General features: G+C 33.5%; 1 protein-coding gene across 1 annotated transcript; it reads left to right on the plus strand.

Moving 5' to 3' along the window:
• Positions 1-4,452: 4,452 nt before the first annotated feature.
• On the plus strand, positions 4,453-6,615 carry LOC125351041 (casein kinase 2 subunit alpha' interacting protein). The gene has a single exon (XM_048345793.1). It carries the CDS (start codon positions 4,453-4,455, stop codon positions 6,613-6,615), a length of 2,163 nt encoding a protein of 720 aa, XP_048201750.1.
• Positions 6,616-18,279: the final 11,664 nt, after the last annotated feature.

Genomic DNA, 18,279 nt, shown 5'->3' on the forward strand with positions numbered 1-18,279 from the left:
AAAGCTTCCAGGGAAGCTTAGAGAGAAGAACCTGGTGAATTTAAGAATTTGAACAAGCTTGTGAAACATAGACCACATCTGTAGTGTTTGATGATGTTACTAAAAAATAATCATGGCTACAGGTTGACTAATTCATAGTAATTTTATTTTTCATAATTAGTTTTTCTGAGATTACTAAAAGAACCTAAAGTAATTTACAATAATTACAAAATTAGTGCATTCATCATTATATGGAGTATTGTTTTTGTGTGTTTGTGTGTCATTTCTGAAGCTTGAACTCAGAGCCTGGGTATTGTCCTTGTCTCAACTTCCTGAGTAGCTAGTATTACAGACATGAGCCACCTGCACCCAGTAGAATAAATATATACAAATTGACTTAACTTGGGCAAATCCATTAATATTAGTTCATTGCAAAAAAAGTATCACATTTCTCCAATAATGTAAAAAGCACATACTGCTTATACTTGGTAATTTCAGAGAACTAAAATGTGTTACTAGTCATTATGACAATATTTTTATTTGCTCTGATAAATGGAAAACTAATTTCCCACATTTGGAAAAGGAAACTAAGTTGGCTAGCTGTTGTCCAAGTGTGTTTTAAAATATTCTATTTCATTATCTTAAAATGGCTAACATTTGGGCATTACCAAATACACTGGTATGGAAATGTTTTGTACATGCATTAACTAGTTAAAAAAATTTCTAAGGAAATCTGCATTGCTGAAATCAAATCATTTTCAATTCACACAGCTGTTAAGTGGAAAACATGAATCAAATAAAATGAAAGCAGTATACACAGCAAACTATACTTTAGAGGCTTGGTTTTTGTATAAGCGAACTATCTTGAATTAGACATGCAATGTAATCAACAGTTCCCTTGATATGTCATGGTTTTCCATGAGATTCTTCCTGTGTTTTTACAGCTGCTTTCTCAAGATCTATGTATCCTATGTCACTTAAATTATTGTCACTGCTGTTGTAAACCTCGTGGCCAATTCCAGGAAGACACTGCTTTGAAGAAATGTCCTATCTGGTGAAAACTTGATAGGGCATTATCCATGATAATTTCGCTTTTTTAAAAAGAGGTTTGGATTGTTCAGTATCTTGTTAAACTATGACTTTGTTAATAATAAAGATTATTTATGCAAATTCTAGCCTAGAGAATATACTAAACCATATTTTAAAACAAAGTTTGCTTCTGTCATTTATTAGTAGCATATTATGAAGCAATTGATTCATTGATTGATTTATTGGCTTTATGGGATATCTCCAATCTCAATTCCAAAGGCTTTATAGGCCTTTATATGCCTATACATATATGCCTATTTCTCAGTTTTCTGTATTATTTCACTGAACCTTTTTGCCTAACTTTCTAATGATATAGAACTTTCCTTACCACTACTTCTATTTCTATCCACTATGAATTTGTAAGCAAACACAAAAGTACAAACTGAAGTATGGGATTTGCAGGGGAGAATCCAGTGTAATTTATTAGAAAAACATACTCATAGTCCAACAAATGAATGCCAGGAATCTGGTACCTGAAAGGTGTGCACAGTAGGTGAATAAGAGTTAGATGGAGGAATGAAGAGAGGATGGGAGAGGGAGAACATCGTCATAATATTTAATGAATATCCTATGAAACTAAGAAAATTAAGGGGAGGGAATGGGTTGGGAGGGATGGGAGAGAATGATGAAAAGGTGACGTTCATCAGGATACACTGTACTTATAAAATGATCTGTTGCATATAACACCTTTATACAACTGCTTTAAAATAATATGATTTTAAAAAGAAAGAAGTAGCAAGTAGTGTGTGTGTGTGTGTGTGTGTGTGTGTGTGTGTGTGTATTAGGAGGAAAACAAAGTTATAAATGAAACATAAATAGCAACATTTAGATTGTTTCCTTGATTATTAAATACATTTATATTTTTCTATACATTTCAAGTATATGTATATTGGTAATCGAATGCATGTACTTGTATTGAAGTACTAATTATACACAGTGTATTTAAAATATCTCAGGTTACCATGAATCCTATTAAATGTTGTTATTGAATAAAATAGCTGGCTAAGATACACTGACTTTGTAACCAATTACTTCACTTAAATTTCTGAATTTAAATATGCTACTAGTTCAATTAGATTTTCTGTGATTTTTAAGGAGACTTTAATCATATGCAATGCATATCCTCCCCCCCCACCTGTCTTTTCAAAGGTTATAGCTCTTTCTTCTTATTTATATCTGTATTTTTGTTCTTACTCAATGGTAAGTTATGGAAACAATAATGGGTATGCTATTTTTGTGTCAAGTTATAATAAAGCTACTTTACATTTTAATGCTATCTAAATAGTTTGCTTTTGCTTTTAGTGTTTGTTAATATCAAATAACTAGGCTTTTATTATTTTACTGAGGTTTATGAGGAATGGAAGCTGCATTTTATTTTAAATCATTCATTAAGATATATCTATGAACTATCAACATAGTAAATTATGTATCTTAATAAATCATTGCTTTGGTTGAGTAAGATCCACTTGATTATTCAATTATTCTCTTATTATACACTTAAGAATTTTATTTTATGGATTCCTGCTCATGAAATAAGTAATATCTTTTTTTTTTTTTTTTTTTTTTTGGCCAGTCCTGGGCCTTGGACTCAGGGCCTGAGCACTGTCCCTGGCTTCTTCCCGCTCAAGGCTAGCACTCTGCCACTTGAGCCACAGCGCCGCTTCTGGCCGTTTTCTGTATATGTGGTGCTGGGGAATCGAACCTAGGGCCCCGTGTATCAGAGGCAGGCACTCTTGCCACTAGGCTATATCCCCAGCCTCATGTAGCATTTCCTATACAGTGCTTATTTATATAGTTGTATATTGCTATAATTTCTATTACTTTTTATAGAGGATATTCTTTTGAATGAATAATTACATTTTTAATATTTTCTATTAATGATCAGAAATTTATTCCATTTTGTAGCTATTATGACTACTGTTACAGTAAGTATCTTAGTATATATATTTCTAAAAACTTTCAAACACTGTATATTTGTCTTAATGTACTGAAGAATGGAGTGTTAGGTTGGAGTGGTTCAGATGGTAGAGCACCAACCATTGAGCAAAAGTGTCAGATATTGAGTTCAAGTCCTGGTTTTGTATTTAAAATAAAAAAATAAAATAAAATAAAGATTTATTTGACTTCTTTTTCATCTCTAACAATACTGATTTAATTAATGAATAAAATAAAATGACTTTCCATGTTGGCTTCATTGATTTACACATCATCAAAATGTACATGGAGGTTCAATTTAATACAAAGTTTTTACTTGTTTTGCTTTTTCAGTTTCTTTTATATCACATTCAGACAGTATGCAGCATTCTACCTTTCACTGCAGGGCTGTCTGATTTTATTACTTACAGATAAAAATGAAACTAAAATTCATAATGTAACTGAGAACCATATTAATATATGAATTAAAATTACTGTTATGTGAGGAGCTAGAGAGAAATAAAATATGATGGACAGAGTAGAGGTAAATAGTTGGCACAAAAAATTGCTGTTTTAAAAAAGTGAAATCAATGCTCAAAGCTGCTGTAATGACAACAAAATAGGAAAGTTGAAAATACTATATTTATAAACTGTTGGAAGTAACATAAAAGGTGATAACAATGACTTATCAGATCTAAATTTAATTAATCATTTTATTTTTCTCTGAGGTAAGAAAGATATCAGGGTTTTTACAAAGGTGAATAGGAAGGGGGGTATGAGGGACAAGGTAACAAACTGTACAAGAAATGTATCCAGTGCCTAACGTATGAAACTGTAACTTTTCTGTACATCAGTTTGATAATAAAAATTAAAAAAAAAACACCAAAAAGGTGAATAGGAAAGTTAATCAAGTCCAAAGATAGCTTCTCTATTTTATCAAGAACTTCCTGTATCCTGAGTACTACTCAATACTTTATATGCATTTTCTTACTTAGACTGTAACTCAGTAAATTAAATACTGTATTTACCTATTTTATAGATGAGCAATGGGTTGTGAAAATTTAATTCAATGATACACTAAGTCAGGTATACAGCTTAGCTGGGATTTGGCATAAAGCATCTACTCTCATCATGTCTTTTTAAGATAAATTATTATGCCTATGAGGAACTGTTCTGAACACTCTATGTTTTGTTAACAGGCATTTTCAGAAGAGGAAGAAAAAAAAGCTGGAAATTAAAGGGAAGTCAGCGCAATCTCAAGTGTTTTTTTTTAATTTTTACAGTCTCATCTACATATTAATCTTGAGACAGCATATAATATTGGGGACCAACAAAGAGATTACAAGAAAGAATCTGGGAACTACCAAGTAATACTTATTCAATTGCCTGTTGTTCATGGGATTGGGCTTAATAGACTCTAGCATCCCCATAAACCAAGTGCTTTTGTATCACTCTTTACAACTGCACAGGATGGAATCACTGACATATCATGATAAACACTTTGTGCCTTTAGACAGCTCTAAACAAGTGGCCACAAAGAATTCACTAACACATGAACATTCAGGTGTAAACCTAAACCAACACAATAACCAACCTGTTGCCAAAGCAACAGCTTTGCAATCCCAAAGCAATAACTGTATAACACCTCCAGTGAACTCTAACAAGGTGGTTCAAAGCTGCCCAGTATTCTCTTCTCCCACATCTCAAGTAACAGTATCCCAAGGCACCTATAGTAGGACTATTCAACCACAATCATCCCACTCCAAATATTCAGACAATCCTTCATTGAATCTTCACTGGAAAACTTCATTGAGCCCTTCAAGGAAATCCCTGAACTTACCTTTTTCTTATTTCAAATCTCCAGCAACATCATCTAACTTCAATAAGACACCATTATCATTGGAACCCAATCAGAGAGTCCTGAGTTCAAGATTACTCCTCCTGAAACCTGAGAATCTGCATTCAATTCCAGACATATGGGTATCACCTTCATTGAAGTCCAGTAAAAAAGTCTCAAGTTCATCATTATCCCCCCTTCAACATGAAGAAACGACTTCCGTAAACGTTATCTGGACATCATCTGCTTTGAGATCCAACCAAAAAGCCTGTAGCTCAACAGCACTTCAAACTAAATATCCAAAAACAACTTCATTGGACTGCCTGTGGAAATCTTTATTGGAGCAAAATCAAAGGTCTTTGCAGTCACCATTCCTCAAGAAAAAACTACAAGCAAACAAATGCATTCAGACATCACCTTCTCTGGAGTTCAATCACACACCAATGAGCTCCCCATCACCTGAGCACAGTCTTCAGAAATTACCTACATTGAGCTCTAATACCCATGTTATGAGTTTACCACTGTCTAACTTAACATTAAAGAAATCATCTTTATCACATTCTATTCAACAGTCTCCAAGTTTTCCACTGTTTCAGTCAAAGTCTCAAACCATTAGACTTGATGGTAATTTCCAGACTCTCAACTCAAATTACCACTCCAAATTGAATACCACTTCACCAAATGACAAATACAGGCCTACATATCCATGGTCATCCCGTCCCAAGCTAAATACCTCTGGCCAATCATTATCAAGCATCAAACACTGCATCAAGAGTACTGCTTCTACATTGGGTTCCAGACTCCAGAGTAAAAGCAGCTTTGATTTTAGGTCAAAGACAAAATTAAATAAAGAATATCCTTGGACTTTTAGTTATATGTATCCCTTCGTTGTGAAAGGTGGAACTCTGCCCGATGATGTTGTAAATAAAATTGTCAATTCTGTCTCGAAGGCCAGAATACAGAGAGATATCTGTAGGCAGATTCTCTTTCGAAGAATGAGGGGAAGGCCAAATCCCCATCCTGGTCCGCGCCTTTCATCAGCTTATACAGTTTGTTTAGCTTGTGCTTCCTGCATAAAATCTCAGTGTAACCATCGCATAGGAAGGAAAGATCCACGGTGTGCAACACTGTTTGTTATACCAACACCTGAGACTACTTCTGAGGGAAAAATAGTAGTAAAATTACTTCTTATTCTTTCTCTACCAGAGATTTCATCTTCTCTCTTATTTCCCATGAAAGAAAATCAGCTTGATGAAGCCTTGGATAACGGTCTTGAAAGAATGGAAAAAATACCACAGGTGGTCCCCACATCTGACTCTGGTATCTGCCAGCAAAAACTTTCTCCAGAGAAGAAAGTTAGTGAACATCAGACTCAGGCGATTGAATGGCTACTTTATGTTAAAAGTACTAACGCTTTACATCCACCATCCCAGCTCCCATCCCTTTCTTCCTCTTTCTCCTCAACAGGTTCTTCTGCGTCTTCCTCTTCTTCCTCTTCTTGTCCTGCTTTGCCCCCACCACCCCTTCCTACTAAAGAAGACTGTCCCCAAACTCCCCCCTCAGACCGTGTATTCAAAAAAGTACTAAGTTACCAACAGCGGCTTCCTCAGGGGGTCTCCTGGCTTGATTTTATATGCAATAAAGAGTATCAACCACTTGAGGGAAAGCAGAAACAAGGCCAAGCACCATCTCCCCAGCCAAAGCCTGTGAGAAGCTACATCACTATCAAAGGGATAAAGGGACCAAGCTTACTGTTCAAATTTTTCCAAAGTTTCAAAGTGAGAAATTCTGATTAAATGAACATCATGTCTTGAAAAAAAAAAAAAAGCAATGACCTCCTAGTTTTTTGAGACTAGTGTTTGATTTTCTCCCTTATTAATATTCTGACACTGAATTTCAACCACCTATCAAGAACTATTGCTTTAATTTTGTGAGTTGAATAAAAGATTATAGTCTCTTAGAAGTTAAATGTGAAATCTACATATTTAAGAGAATGCCTGCATATAGTAGGCTATAGTAGTTGGACATCTCAGAAATAACCATCTGACCCTGAACATTATCTAGCTTATTGCCTATAGCCTATCACCGATGGCTCACACTTGTAATTCTAACTCTCAAGAAGCTGAGATATGAGGATTATGGTTTGAAGCCAGTTTGCATAGGAAAGTCTATGGGACTCTTATCTCCAGTTAACCACCAAAAAGCTAAGAGTGGAGCTGAGCACCAGCCTTGAGCACAGAAGTTCATGGTAAACAAACAACAACAAAGGCCCCAAAACATTATTCTCAAATCAATCTATGATAATTGGTTTCCCCATTTTAAAATAAAATTCAGATTATATTCAACAAATATACAAAGGGGGAAGTTTACAGTTATATTGTTCTAGATAAATTTTGATGTGAATATCCATGCTCTGATATCTAATCTATTCAATATTAATTGACAAGTACTAAGTGAGAATAACTGATGTTTTCTACTTCATACTGATTCTGCCAGCATTTCATTTATGGGCTTTGAAGTCACCTGATAACTACCTGTATTTGTATAGTCACATTGGTTAATAAATTGTTTTAAAATACATTCATCCCACTGAGTTTGGAGGTAAAGAAAAGAAATCCCCTTTATGTACATGTTGTAAGTGATCATCTCTGTCTACAAGATCAAGAATTGGTGTCTCAAACTAACGACTCTCAATTCTGATTCTCTGTCCCAAGTCATTTCTGTTCACAGAATGCATATTAAACATTTTCAGTTGAAACATTCCAAAGTCAACATGGCCAGCTAGAATTAAATCACTTTTTACCTGTACAATTTATATTATATAGTCCACTCCCTCTCTTTCCTGTTACAGTGGATTTATTGTTATTCCCCATAGTACTATATGCAATTTTCTTTCATTGCTTATCTGACTCAAAGGCTATGTTTTTTATGTATTTATTATTGTTGCAAGACAACTTTTTTTCCTCCACTTGTCACTTCCTAGTCGTTATGAGAGCCATTTGTCAGCTGGGTTATGGCATTAGCTTGTAAGCCAACACTTTTACTTTTGACCACATATTTGAGCTATAGTCAATAATGTTATTCTACTGTTTACAATCTTTTAATCATTGTCCATTGCTTCTTGGGAAAAATTTAAATTCCTTTTATGATTACAGTATGATAATTTCTAAAAATGGATTTCTTATTCTGCTCTTAAGTATTTCAGCCACATCAATATCTTTGCAATGTGCATGCCAAGAATCCTTTGAATCTTACATTTCAACTCAGTAATTCTCTTGCCTAAAAAGACATTGCTATTCATGTGATTTTATTCTGTTAGTCTCTACTTTGTCTTTGCCTTCTTCTCTATCTTTTATTATCCTTAAGTAGCTGTACAAAGAAGTTTCAATCGAACATATCATTTTGTGAGAGGTGACACATTGAGCAATGTCGTCATTTTCTACTTCACATTGACATCTGGAAAGCTTTTTTCCTGTGATGCCTGCAAAGAATTAATGGACCTTCTTATCATCATAAATCTATCTCCACTCACTCTGGTGCTCCCAATCACATTATATTACAACTATTCCTTTACTTTTTTAACTTGCTAAACTAAAACTTCATTCATGATATTTTCGGTGTTCTTTTTTTCTTTTCAACTTCATACTCAGAATAGAACAAATATTTGATATGCCTAAAACATATGTTGGTAGTCAGTTAGTGCTTTTGAAGCTTTTTATTAAAAAAATTCTCTGAACCCGGGCACTGATGGCTCACACCTGTAATCCTAGCTACTCAGGAGGCTGAGATCTGAGGACTACTGCTCGAGGCCAGCCAGCAGAAAAGTCGGTGGTGAGAGTTTTTTTCTCCAATAAGCTCCTCAGTAAAAGCTGGAAATAGTGCTATGGATAGAGTGGTAGAGTGCTAGCCTTGAGCACAACAAGCTAAGGCACAGGACTTGGGCCCTGAGTTCAATCTTCAAGACTGGCAAAAATAAAAATAAACTTCCTGAAATAAGTAATGTTCAATGGTTTGTGTCCCTTTTATAACGTTAAAAAGTGAGAGTTTTGCACCTTTTATCTTGGCAAGAACTAGTATAATAACGTTACAGTTGACAATTTTGCTTGTCTTATTATGTTAAACACCTAGTAAATGTCAAATTAAACTGAGTTTAATTGATTTTTTGTTTTTGCATCACTGGAGTTTGAACTCAGAACCTGGCACTTTCTTAGGCCAGGAGTCTTCCACTTATGCCATTATCCTAGCCTCCTTTCATTCTGATTTTTGGGTCTTTTTATTTTGCTGAGGCTAAACTAGATTCATATTTGTATTTCTTGTATAACTGGGATGATAAGCAAACTATAGCAACAAGATTTTTATTTGTTGAGATAGGAGTCTCAGGAACTTTATGCCTGTGTAGACATTGAACAACCATCATCCTAATCTCAGCCACTTTGAGTATCTAGGGTTACAGGAGTAGGCCTTCATAGCTCATTTTGATGTTTTATCAATGAAAATTATACATCTAGCATTCTAAAGTGGCTTATTTTCTTAACTGCTTTATTATGGTATGCTCTCATTGTTTTATGATGTATGATTTAGATATTTCTAACTTCTCTATTTTATTGGAAATGTTTTTTTTAATTTATAACTCAGATTTCTTTTCAAAAGAATTTTTAAGCTATTATTATTGTTGTTGTTGTTATTGATTTGTACTAAACCTGGGGCTTGAACTCAGGGCCTGTATGCTCCCCTGTGATTTTGTGCTCAAGGTTCTACCACTTGAATTTCAGCTTCATACCTGGTTAACTGGAAATAAAAATCTCATGGGCTTTCATACCTTATCTGGTATCAAACCTTGATCCTCAGATCTCAGCCTCCTGGGTAGCTAGTATTACAAATGTGAGCTACTAGCACCAAGGTATTTTTAAAATTTTAAATAAAATTGTATGACTTTGAAAAGAAAATCATGTACATGAGCAACATATTTCTAACACTCTCATGTAGCTTCTATGGAGATACAAGGTTGTTCCCTCAAAAGTGAAAGAATCTATATTTAATTTTTGTTGGTAATGGGCTTGAACTAGGATCTAGGTGCTATCCTTCAGCTTTTTAGCTCATAGCTTGCACTTTACCACTTTGAACCAAAGAGTCCCTACTGGTTTTCTGGGGGTTAATTGGAGATAAGAGACTCATGGACTTTCCTGCTTGGGATGGTTTCAAACTGAAAAAGGCTTGAGACAAGGAGGTAACAAACAGTACACGAAATGTATCCAATGCCTAAAGTATGAAACTGTAACCTCTCTGTACATCAGTTTGACAATAAAAAATAAAAAAAAGAAATAAATTACAATAAAATGTAAAAACTGAAAAAAATCAAGATTTTATACAGATGAGATAGCATTTAATTTAAGTAGAAGTATTCACAATTTAGTATATCTGAAGAAGTTATTTAAAAAATAACAAAATGATCAATAATCTCATTATTTGTGCATGGTGGCTAGGTAGGAAATGAATTCTAATGTGATGTCACTTTTAATCACACCTTTAAATATAATATAACACTGACAATTACAACTATTTCCATTTGACTTTTGGTTTAGACTTCACAAGGCAAGCACCAGGGATTATACCTATAATCTTAGTTACTTGAGAGGGTGAGATACAGAGTATTGAAGTTTAAGATCAACTTGGAAAGAACATTTTCCTAGACTAATTCCAAAATACTCAGGATAAAGTAGAGCTGGAGCCTGGCTCAAGGAGTTAGGGTGCCTGTCCTTCAAACACAAGGCCCCATATTCAAACCCCAATACTGCCAAAAGAAAAAAATTGTGACTATATAGTATTATTTTAAAAATAGCTTCCATTTGCTATTGAATTCATAATGTGAATATTCCTTTATAGATACCTATTCAAATATGCCATAAGTATGATGGTTTCCTTGCTGAAAAAGAGCACATGTAGTTCAAAAATGAAGTAACCAGCTGTAGGAAAATACCTTTGGAAATGTCTTGGGCATGAACAGAGATTCAGCATGTGTTGGAAGAAGAGACTAAGACAGAATGGAGATGGTTGAATGTTGTGTGTAAGTTTCAAATAGAAACATTTTGATAAAAGCAAAGAAGAGTATATCAGCAAATCATTTATGATTTAAGTGAAAATATCAGATTCTAAGAGATAATTCTGTCCTGTAAATCATGGATATTATTTGTGTAGGTTTGTGTAACCCTAGACGCAAGAATGATTGAACCATTGGAGGTAAACCCTGGAGTTATATAAAAGAGATCATTATAGAAGAATAGTTATGATAAGGAATTTTAAGTATATAATATTGGAGGACAAGAACTTTGTTTTAAATGCTTTAAATGTATTTAGGAAGTTTCATATTTATAGTTATGTGTTAAATTCTTGATTTTGTACAACATTATTTATTAGTGGATTTTTGTCTGTAATTTGGTGCTTTCATTTTGCTTTTTTGTCAGCATCTTGCTATGTAGCTCAGTTTAGCCAGAAAAGTCACTGTATTGTCCAGACTAGCCTCAAACTCTTGATCCCAGCTTCCTCTGCCTCCTGATGTACTACAGATATATACCACCATGGCTAGTCTATCTTCAATTATTGAAAGAGTTCAACCTTAAGGAGAAAGACATAAGTTGGTGAATATATTTATACCTTCATTCAGTTTACAAACAACATGCCTTTACTTATATTTTCTTCATATGTTAAAAATAAAACATTTTATAATTGTTAATATCAGTGTACATAAAGATCCAGAGTAGCATTCCCGTTACTTAGAACTGAGAAGTACCTATTATATAAATTTTGTGTGAATTGATTTGTCCATGTTAAGAAAAGTGCTAAATATTTATAAACCATAACAAGTTATGTTTTGTATGTTTTAAACTTTGTACATATATTACCATAATATATTTTTCATCTTGAAATGTGAGGGATTTGATCTAGAGTATACTTTTGAGACCCATCCTACAGAGAGCTCATTTTAATTATATATAATCATATACATACATATGTATTACATAACTGCAGAGTCTGAATTTAAATTTTATGTACTATTTTAGGCTGAATACTATTCATATACATTTTTGTAATGCTAAACAGCATTATAATGGCTTCTTTATGTTGGTAATGGGGATTGAACTCAGGTTGTGAGCGCTGTTCCTTCCCTTTTTCTACTCCAGACTATCACTTTACCATTTTGAGCCACAGTGCCACTTCCGGTTTCTAGGCTGTTAATTGGAGATAAAAGTCTCACGGACTCTCTTTCAAATCTGGCTCTGAACCACGATCCTAAGAAGATATCAGACTCCTGAGTAGCTAGGATTGGAGGTATGTGTTGCTGGCATCTAGCTATGACATTTGTTTTATATCTTAGTTTGGACATGTATAGCAATTTCACAAGAGTTGTGCTGTGCAGCATCATTGTCAATTTCACAACATTGTCTTGGAAATCTAGTCATGGAATCTTTCATCACAAATTTACTAAATAATAATCCAAATCTTATTTCCTCATGTAAGTTATATACATATTAATAGTTTGAGAAATACTGTCTTAGAGTATACACGATAGAGTGAGATGATGGTGTGTGATAGCACTGTTCAATACTTTTCTAATGCAAGTAAACAATTTGATTAATAAATGACTTGATTCTCAAGTATTCCTCCAAAGCCCCTCTGGCTAAAGGCTTGGTAACTCCAGTTAAGGTGCAATGGGGAGGTGGTGCTCCTTAAGGGGGTCAGGCCTACAGAAAGCAGGTTATGTTATTAGGCTTGTCTCCATGAAGGGTTGGATACCAGATCATTCCTCTCCCTCTTTGCTTCATGACCACTATGAGGTGGGCAAATTTGCTCTACTGTGTACTTCCTGTACTTTCTTGCTACTGGACCACACTGAACAAGGATAAGTAATCTTGTATTGAAAACTCTGAAACAATGAACCATAATAAATCTTTTTTTTTTTTTTTGCCAGTCCTGGGCCTTTGACTCAGGCAGGGCCTGAGCACCACTGTCCCTGGCTGCTTTTTACTCAAGGCTAGCACTCTACCACTTGAGCCACAGCAACACTTGTGGCTGTTTTCTATATATGTGGTGCTGGGGACTTGAACCCAGGGCTTCATGTATATACGAGGCAAGTGCTCTTGCCACTAGGCCATATCCCCAGCCCCCCTAACAAATCTTTTAAAAATGACTATACATCATCTTGCAATGTTAATGTTAACTCAATGTTAACGAATTCAGCGTCCTTATTCAAAAATAAAAAATGGCAAGTTGGAGGAAATGGCAAAACCTGAGAATCTTTTCCACTATAAAAACACATTTTTCTGAAAAAAAATTATGGGTTTAGATTGGAAAGACTTGACACAGTTTATCAAGCAAATACGCCATAAACACAAACATAAGTCACATTTTTCTTATCCCTCATATTAAATATAGAATATTATAAAGAAAAATTAGAGGAGATTAAAAAAGGTCATTCTAACATAAGGAAGTTTCCATGAAGAAAACTTAATTCTTAATAATTATGCACTAATTATAGGTTACCCAACATTGTCAAACACTGTTGGACATTTCCATAACTCGATGGAAGAAGGTGACATTAATCAAAATGTACTGTACTTATAAACTGGTAGTTGAATTGAAATCCCTTAGTATAACTACACACAGATATTTTTCAAAAGCCCAAAGTATACCTAATCTCTAATAAAATGATCATAAAAGATGCCAACAACCCAATCTCAGCAATAAATAGGACATCCAAGTTTAAATAATGGTAAAGTAAATGTTTTGAATGTCAAGAATTAGGCTCCATTAGCCACATGTGGCAATTAACCACTAGAAATATGGTTATTGCCATATTTAAAAGTTCAATCACTGATGAAGCTAAACATTTTTTAAAAAACACTATTGTTGTTGCTTTGGTAGGGATAGGTTTAATGGAAGCTTTATTTACTTTAAGATACTATTTTTTATTGTCAGTGGTTAAGTTAGGGCATGAGCATTCCTGCACTACAGTAGATCAGCACACCACAGGCCTAGTGGAAATCAGTGAATTAACCTTGCTCAAATTATTTCTGTGCACTCACATAATACAAATTAGAGTAATAATTTGAAATCTTTATCGTGGTTTTAAATACAATAAATTATATTACTCTGTAAATAGTTATGCAGATTTATTTACTTATTTCCAAAGAGTATGTCATACACATTTCACTTTCAAACATTGAGACTTCCCTTTGTTAATTCTGTTTTTTTTTTTTTTTTTGGCCAGTCCTGGGGCTTGGACTCAGGGCCTGAGCACTGTCCCTGGCTTCTTTTTGCTCAAGGCTAGCATTCTACCACTTGAGCCACAGCACCACTTCTGGCCATTTTCTGTATATGTGGTGCTGGGGAATCGAACCCAGGGCCTCATGTATATGAGGCAGGCGCTCTTGCCACTAGGCCATATCCCCAGCCCATGTTATTTCTTTTGAAAGCTATATTTACTTTTTTTCAAACAATTTTAAGAGGATATTTAATTTAACAATCCAATTTATGTTTATTATCCATCTCTTAAAATATATTAAAAATGCTGTACAGACGGGTTACAGTTACATGAGTCTGATAATGAATATATTTCCTTTGGAACAATGTTACCCCCTCCCTCATTCTCTCCCATTTTTCTACTACCGTTTTCCTCTCCCCAAAGTTGTATAGTTCTTGTGAGTTTTGTGACTGAATTGGCTCACCTTTCTCACACCATTTCTGTGCTTTCCCTTCCCTTCCCCAAATCATAAAAACTTATATACAATACAAAGAGTACAGAAATATTTTTTTAAAAAAAATAGAGACAGAAAGGAATAAACCAAAGGGATGGGGGAAGAACCTCAAACAGAATAATAATAATAATTTAAAAATCCTCTTCTGTTTCTTGGAGATCATTTCAATAAGCATCGTTTTATATGGTCATATCGACATAACTATTGAGCCCTTGTGATCCTCCTTTGTTCTCACTGTGTGAATGTTTGGATGGCAATTTTTAAGAGTCAATTCTTTCTTCATTCTCCAACAACTTCACCAGTTATCCTATCCCAATTCCCACTCATTTCAACTTTCCTAGCTCAATTTTCACAATGCATATTGAGTACTGTTTTTGCTACCACCATCATTCTTTCCTGTCTTTCCTGTAGTCACCATCTACTTCAGGAAAGACATGTTTCAATATTTTGGTGTGTGTATGTGTGTGAATTTATTTGTCTTTTTTCTTCTGAAAAGGATTTATTTAGTTCCTTTGACCATTTGTTAGTTGGGTTATTTATTCTTCGGAGATTTAGGCTTTGAGCTCTTTAAACATTCTGGTTATTAACCTCTTGTCAGATCTGTAGCTGACAAAGATCTCCAATTCTGGAGCATGACATTTTAGCTTTAATAACTATATCTTTCACTATGCAGAGGGTTTTAAAGAAAATATTTGTAGTGTGTTTAAGTGGTTGTACAAATAAGTTGTCATTCACTGAAGCAGTTTATGAATGCATGTTGAGTACTTGTTGATCAATGTCCCCCATCCCCTATCCTTATCCTTCCCCTCATTTTTCTTAATTTTAAGTACTGTTCTGCAATTTAATAAAACTGTTTATGTGTACAATTCATCCTGATCTGTCTCACCACTTCAACATCTTCACCCCACTTTCACCCACATCTTCCCTTATATTTCTCAGTTCTGTGGTATACACAGTGCATTCTTGTTTGCATTCTCCCTCCTTCCCCCTTCATTCTTATACTCCTCTCCCCTTGCTTGACTCAATCCCATTTGTCATTTTTCTGTTTACTAAACTTCCATTTGCTAAACTCTTAAAATTCTATTCAGAATTCTTCTACACAAATTTCTATAAAAGGGTCTATAAATTGTATCACTTACTCTTTTCTATAGTAGTTTCATATTTTTAGGTCATACGTTGAGGTATTTTTGACCCACTTTGAAAGGATAATGTCATAAGGTTAGACATAGGTATCTAGTTTCAAGTTAAAATTAGAGATTTGTTATAATTAAAACAGATTTTTCCATGTCTTTATTACAAATCATAATACATGTTAAAATATTTCTTCAGTTTTTCTGAGGTGATTTTGTTAAATATAATGTATATGGTTGTTAAAATCATTCACTGTTTGCAAGCAAATGCCATGAATCAGGGCTGGTTTATAGAACTTGCTGAAAGACATAGAATACAGTGAATTTAATGACCCTATGTGCTATGCCAGTTCTTGTTGGTTGAGTCATAATGAATGCCATAAAGAAGTTTTGTGCTAATTCAAATTTAAAATTTTATTGAAACAAAGGGAATGCATTCTCAATATTCAATATACAGAAAACAAGAATATGTCAGTGTCTAAGAACAAATGAAATTCAAACCACCAAATAAATGATTATTTGTAATTTGGCAGGACAGGATGAGTTTATGCTAATGAGAAAGCATTTCATACAGTAAATCAATAATAATGATTTTCCACTGTAACTTAATATACAGATTTAAATTATAATTGACAGAATTATGCAAATGAACCTCTGAAAAGTATATGAAAATTTGGAACAACACTAATACTGAGTTGACACATAGTTACTAAATACACTTGTAAGGATAATTTTGAAGGCATTATGTTGTTACTTTAAAATAAAATACATTCTTCTATAAAAGATAAAGGGTTTTATTAATTTAATTGCAGATTCCATAGCAAAAAGATTTCTGGTATTTGAGTCAATCTTTAGATACCTTTTATATGTGATTGGGACAACTCATGCATATGTACATACTTTTTAGCAGTGTATCTATAAATAGAGTTCATGTATATATGATGAAAATTTGGCAAACAAATTGATATGTGTTGCAAGTGTAGGATATACCAGATTTTAAAAGAAATGTACAAAAATCATAAAATGTCTTGTTATGAATATTTTATTAGCTACCTATTAAAATGATAATATTCTGGACATATTTAAACATACTGTAAATGTTAATTTCACAATTTTACACCTTTTTAGTATGACTATTAGAAACTTTTGTATTAATGTGTAGTTCACTTATATTTCTTTTGAAAAGACTTGATCTGTAATTTAAACTATAATAAGACAGAGCTGTTGAATGTTTCTCAAACTATCATTTACCTCAGGCTTGAGACAAATATTTTTGGCATATATTTGATATGTAAGAGTATTAAGGGAAAAAGGTTGACCTTGTTAAAATCTTTAGGCTGGTGGGCTATGTGTCCTCAATTCTTTCATGTTGGAAATAAATGAACATATTGTTAAGGTAGTTATCATATGAACAATGTTAAAAGCTACTTTCATGAAATATTTTAGGATATAAGTATTTGTTTTGAAAAACATATCAGCATTACATTTTACACAAATATTTATAATGAAACTATCTTCAGGGGAATATTTGTATAGTTGAAAACTTGAAATTTTATCTAACTTTGGAAACTAGAAAATATATTGTCCCTTTCCATTTTTGTAATAGTGGCTTTAGTATCACAGATAAATGAGAATAAGCAAGGTTATAAAAGGTAAAACAGTGAGGAATCATGCCTTGAAGGATAACCTTTATGTGAAATGGAAATACTTCCGTGTTCATGGAGGCTCTCCAAAATTTTACTGAAGAGTCAATTATTAGGAAGTCAATAAAGATAAGTAAGTATTGACACTTTAAACCATTTAAATAATTTTCAGGGAGCAAAATAACCAGTTCTTCTTAATTATAACCTGCTGATAAATCCACTAGGACATTAGGATCTCAATATATAATACTTAATTTAAATATGCATAAAATACCACAGAGAGCGTAAGGTGTAGATTGCTTGCCTTTTCTCAAAAGTTTTCTAAAGTATAAGGATTTTTGAAAAAGCACATCATGAAACTTTCAAGTTTTTATAAAAATATATTTCTTGAGGAATACAGAAAATGAAATAAATTTATTACTTATACTGTCTTGCTCAGAAGAAACTTTAGCAGACTGATGAAATATCTATTAGAGAATTTACTGGCACATAAACAATTTGCCATAGAAATCTTCCTGAACTATTCTTGTTCAAATGAACCGTGAAGCTCTTAGCTTCAGTTTCAGATATTTCACTCTTACAATATTCTCTCACGATTATTCGTATTTTGAAATTCAAAGTCAAATGAAAATTTCACAGAGTCCAATCAAAAGCCTAAATATATATTGGTATTAAAATGTTACAATGTAATTAACAATTATCAGCAAGAGTTTATAAATTAAGGCTATGGAGGTGCAAACTTGTGTTATAGTCTATACTATATTGTGTGCCATTTATCTGTCTGGAACTGCTATGACTACTTATTTCATTTGAAAGAATTAAATTGATTCCATTCTATTTGAAAATTTCACTTACAGTATCACACAGAAATAGAGATTTACACCATTTGAAAATGCCTATTTTTCTCATTTTTGTCTGCCTTTGTCTTCCTCTCT

The sequence above is a fragment of the Perognathus longimembris genome, chromosome 5 (genome assembly GCF_023159225.1).
Source record: "Perognathus longimembris pacificus isolate PPM17 chromosome 5, ASM2315922v1, whole genome shotgun sequence".
In the NCBI taxonomy this organism is placed as follows: domain Eukaryota; kingdom Metazoa; phylum Chordata; class Mammalia; order Rodentia; family Heteromyidae; genus Perognathus; species Perognathus longimembris.

Bases quoted from the DNA above. Each gene is read 5' to 3' on its own strand.
- LOC125351041 (XM_048345793.1), top strand. From the start codon at position 4,453: ATGGAATCACTGACATATCATGATAAACACTTTGTGCCTTTAGACAGC.